This window comes from Nicotiana tabacum, chromosome 13, assembly GCF_000715075.1.
Source record: "Nicotiana tabacum cultivar K326 chromosome 13, ASM71507v2, whole genome shotgun sequence".
NCBI classification, from domain to species: Eukaryota; Viridiplantae; Streptophyta; class Magnoliopsida; order Solanales; family Solanaceae; genus Nicotiana; species Nicotiana tabacum.
This window is the reverse complement of record NC_134092.1, coordinates 19,557,790-19,560,212: the sequence shown is the minus strand read 5'-3', so window position 1 is coordinate 19,560,212 and position 2,423 is coordinate 19,557,790. Positions and strand designations below refer to the sequence as shown.

Here is a 2,423-nt window from a genome sequence, read left to right as displayed (position 1 = left end):
CTACGTTCAGATTATCGGCAAGACAACATCTTAGACCTAAGTCACCTAACTATAGCTACAAAATGTGCAACCTTTACATTATTTAGCTTTGATCAAAATTTCTGATTTGGAAAAATTAAGAGGCCTCAAAAGAAGACTGAAAAAATAAAAAAATTAAATATTCCTGGTCTCCAAATTTGAATCAAGTCATCAAATGCCGCCCATGTGTTTTGTTAAACTAAGGATTTGAAATTCCAAAAATATAAATTAAACCAAATTTTCCCTTCTAGGCTATATATACGCGAATTCGCGATAGGCAATTAACCATAATTACATACAATCAGCAGAAACCATTAGATTTTTTAGCCACTAATTAAACTTTTAGTTCTAATACCAATTGCCTAATCAAGATCATGGGTGTTGCAACTTTTACCCAAGAGCTTACATCCCCTATAGCACCAATTCGTTTGTTCAAGGCTTTAATTGTGGATTCAAAGTCCCTAATACCCAAACTATTGCCTCAATTTGTTGAGAGTGTTGATTTGTTACAAGGAGATGGTGGAGCTGGAAGTATTGAACAAGTCAACTTCACAAAAGGTTAGTGAATATATATTAAATTTAATTATAACGTAATTATTCTGTTCTTATATAACTTCACTATATAGGAACCTAGTTCGAGATTTTCTCATCTTTATCTAATACTTTTGGAAAAAGATTTTTGAGGATGTCAAATATATGCAACTCCAAGTTTGTTATTAAGTTATTTACTAGAAAATATTTTTCTGTGTTCGGTTGATAGAGGTGAAAAGTGTATACACACACACACACACACACACACACACACACACACATATATATATATATATATATATATATATATGTGTGTGTGTGTGTGTGTATATAAAGAATAAATTTATATGTTAATTGTAGCATGTAATATGAATTTAAAGTTAAGATAGATATAAAGAAAATAAAATCCATCACTCCATCAATATGATAGAGAAATTAATTTCTCCCTTTTGGATGAAATATAATTTTCTTTAGCAATCAAACACCAAGACGACTTTCTCATAGAAAATATTTTCTAAAAGATGACTTCCGACATATCAAATACACCCCGCAAATGAAGCTTAAGGAAAATTCTAACCCCCCTCCTCACAATCTCTAATCAAATGGTTATATAATAATCCTTCTAACGACATTTTATAATAGTCATTATAATGAAATTTAATTAGTGATAATGAAATTTTCGAAATGGTGTGATGTAACGACATTTTGTATCACACCCCTTAGGGTGCAATTCCCGGGATTCTGTATGAATGTGATATACTTTGTGCATCAGGTTATCTTTTTTATATTTTATAATAATGTTAAGTTTGGTTTAATTTGCAGGTAGTCCTTTTGAGTTTGTGAAACATCAAATAGATGAACTAGATAAAGAAAATATGGTGTGCAAATACACTATGATTGAAGGGGATGCATTGGGAGATAAACTTGACTCTATTTCTTATGAAGTAAAATTTGAAGAGTCAAATGGAGGCTGCATTTGCAAGATGACAACTAAGTATATTGGATTTGGTGATTTTATAGTCAAAGAAGAAGAAATCAAGGCTGGTAAAGACAGTGCAATTGGCATATATAAAGCTGTGGAATCTCATCTCCTTCAAAATCCAAATCTTTATGCTTAAATTGCTTCGTGTTAATTAAAATGAAGCCTATGGCTGCGATTCCTTTTTTTTTTTTTAAATAAAGAAATATTTATTGTTAAATACATATACAGTCAGACCTCTCTATAACTGCTTCCTCATATAACAATCGTTCACTATAAAAGCCAAGTTTTTCTCGGAACCGATTTTTATGTTATGTTATAATATATGTCATTTATAACAACATTTCACTATAGCAGCCAAAAAATATCGGAACAGACGAGGTTGTTATAGAGAGGTTCGACTGTAGTAGTTCAACCATGGAATAATAAAGAAGCATTTATTGTTATATACTTTATTGTTAAAGGTATATATATAGCAGTCCAAAAAAGATATACAAATTGTGTTCAATTCATGTGTATTTAATGTTTTAATGCATTATATATTTCAATATTGCTTAGTATCGATTTGGCTATACTTTTGTGTTTTGGGAGGCATTATATAGATTTCATATTATAATCTAACACCACTACTATTTGACTTTGAGCAAATTAAACATGCAAGAAACAAAATAAAATTAGACCTAATAACCTTTTCTAAAGAATGTAGTTATAAATTATTTTCTTGATTTAAAATGCTATACACTAATTTCATTTATATAGGATTGAAAGATAGCTCGAGGTTCAGAACTTATACAAATTGGTTATTAACTAGAAAACAAGGTAACCTATTATTACAGTTCTATACGTTAGTGCTATAAAAAATATGTACAACATTAGGTTACTTAGGAGTAGGTAA

General features: G+C 29.8%; 1 protein-coding gene across 1 annotated transcript; it reads left to right on the top strand.

Annotated features, from left to right (window-relative positions):
* Positions 1-299: 299 nt before the first annotated feature.
* LOC107770326 (pathogenesis-related protein STH-2-like) lies at positions 300-2,004 on the top strand. Its single transcript, XM_016589621.2, has 2 exons — positions 300-576; positions 1,372-2,004. The coding sequence occupies exons 1-2, from the start codon at positions 393-395 to the stop codon at positions 1,665-1,667; spliced, it is 480 nt and encodes a 159-aa protein (XP_016445107.1). The 5' UTR covers positions 300-392; the 3' UTR covers positions 1,668-2,004.
* The last annotated feature ends 419 nt before the right edge of the window (positions 2,005-2,423 follow it).

Excerpts from the sequence above, each read along its gene's own strand:
- LOC107770326 (XM_016589621.2), top strand. The coding sequence starts at position 393 with ATGGGTGTTGCAACTTTTACCCAAGAGCTTACATCCCCTATAGCACCA. Across the intron at positions 577-1,371 it reads ACAAGTCAACTTCACAAAAG|GTAGTCCTTTTGAGTTTGTG; the intron begins GTTAGTGAATAT and ends TTTAATTTGCAG.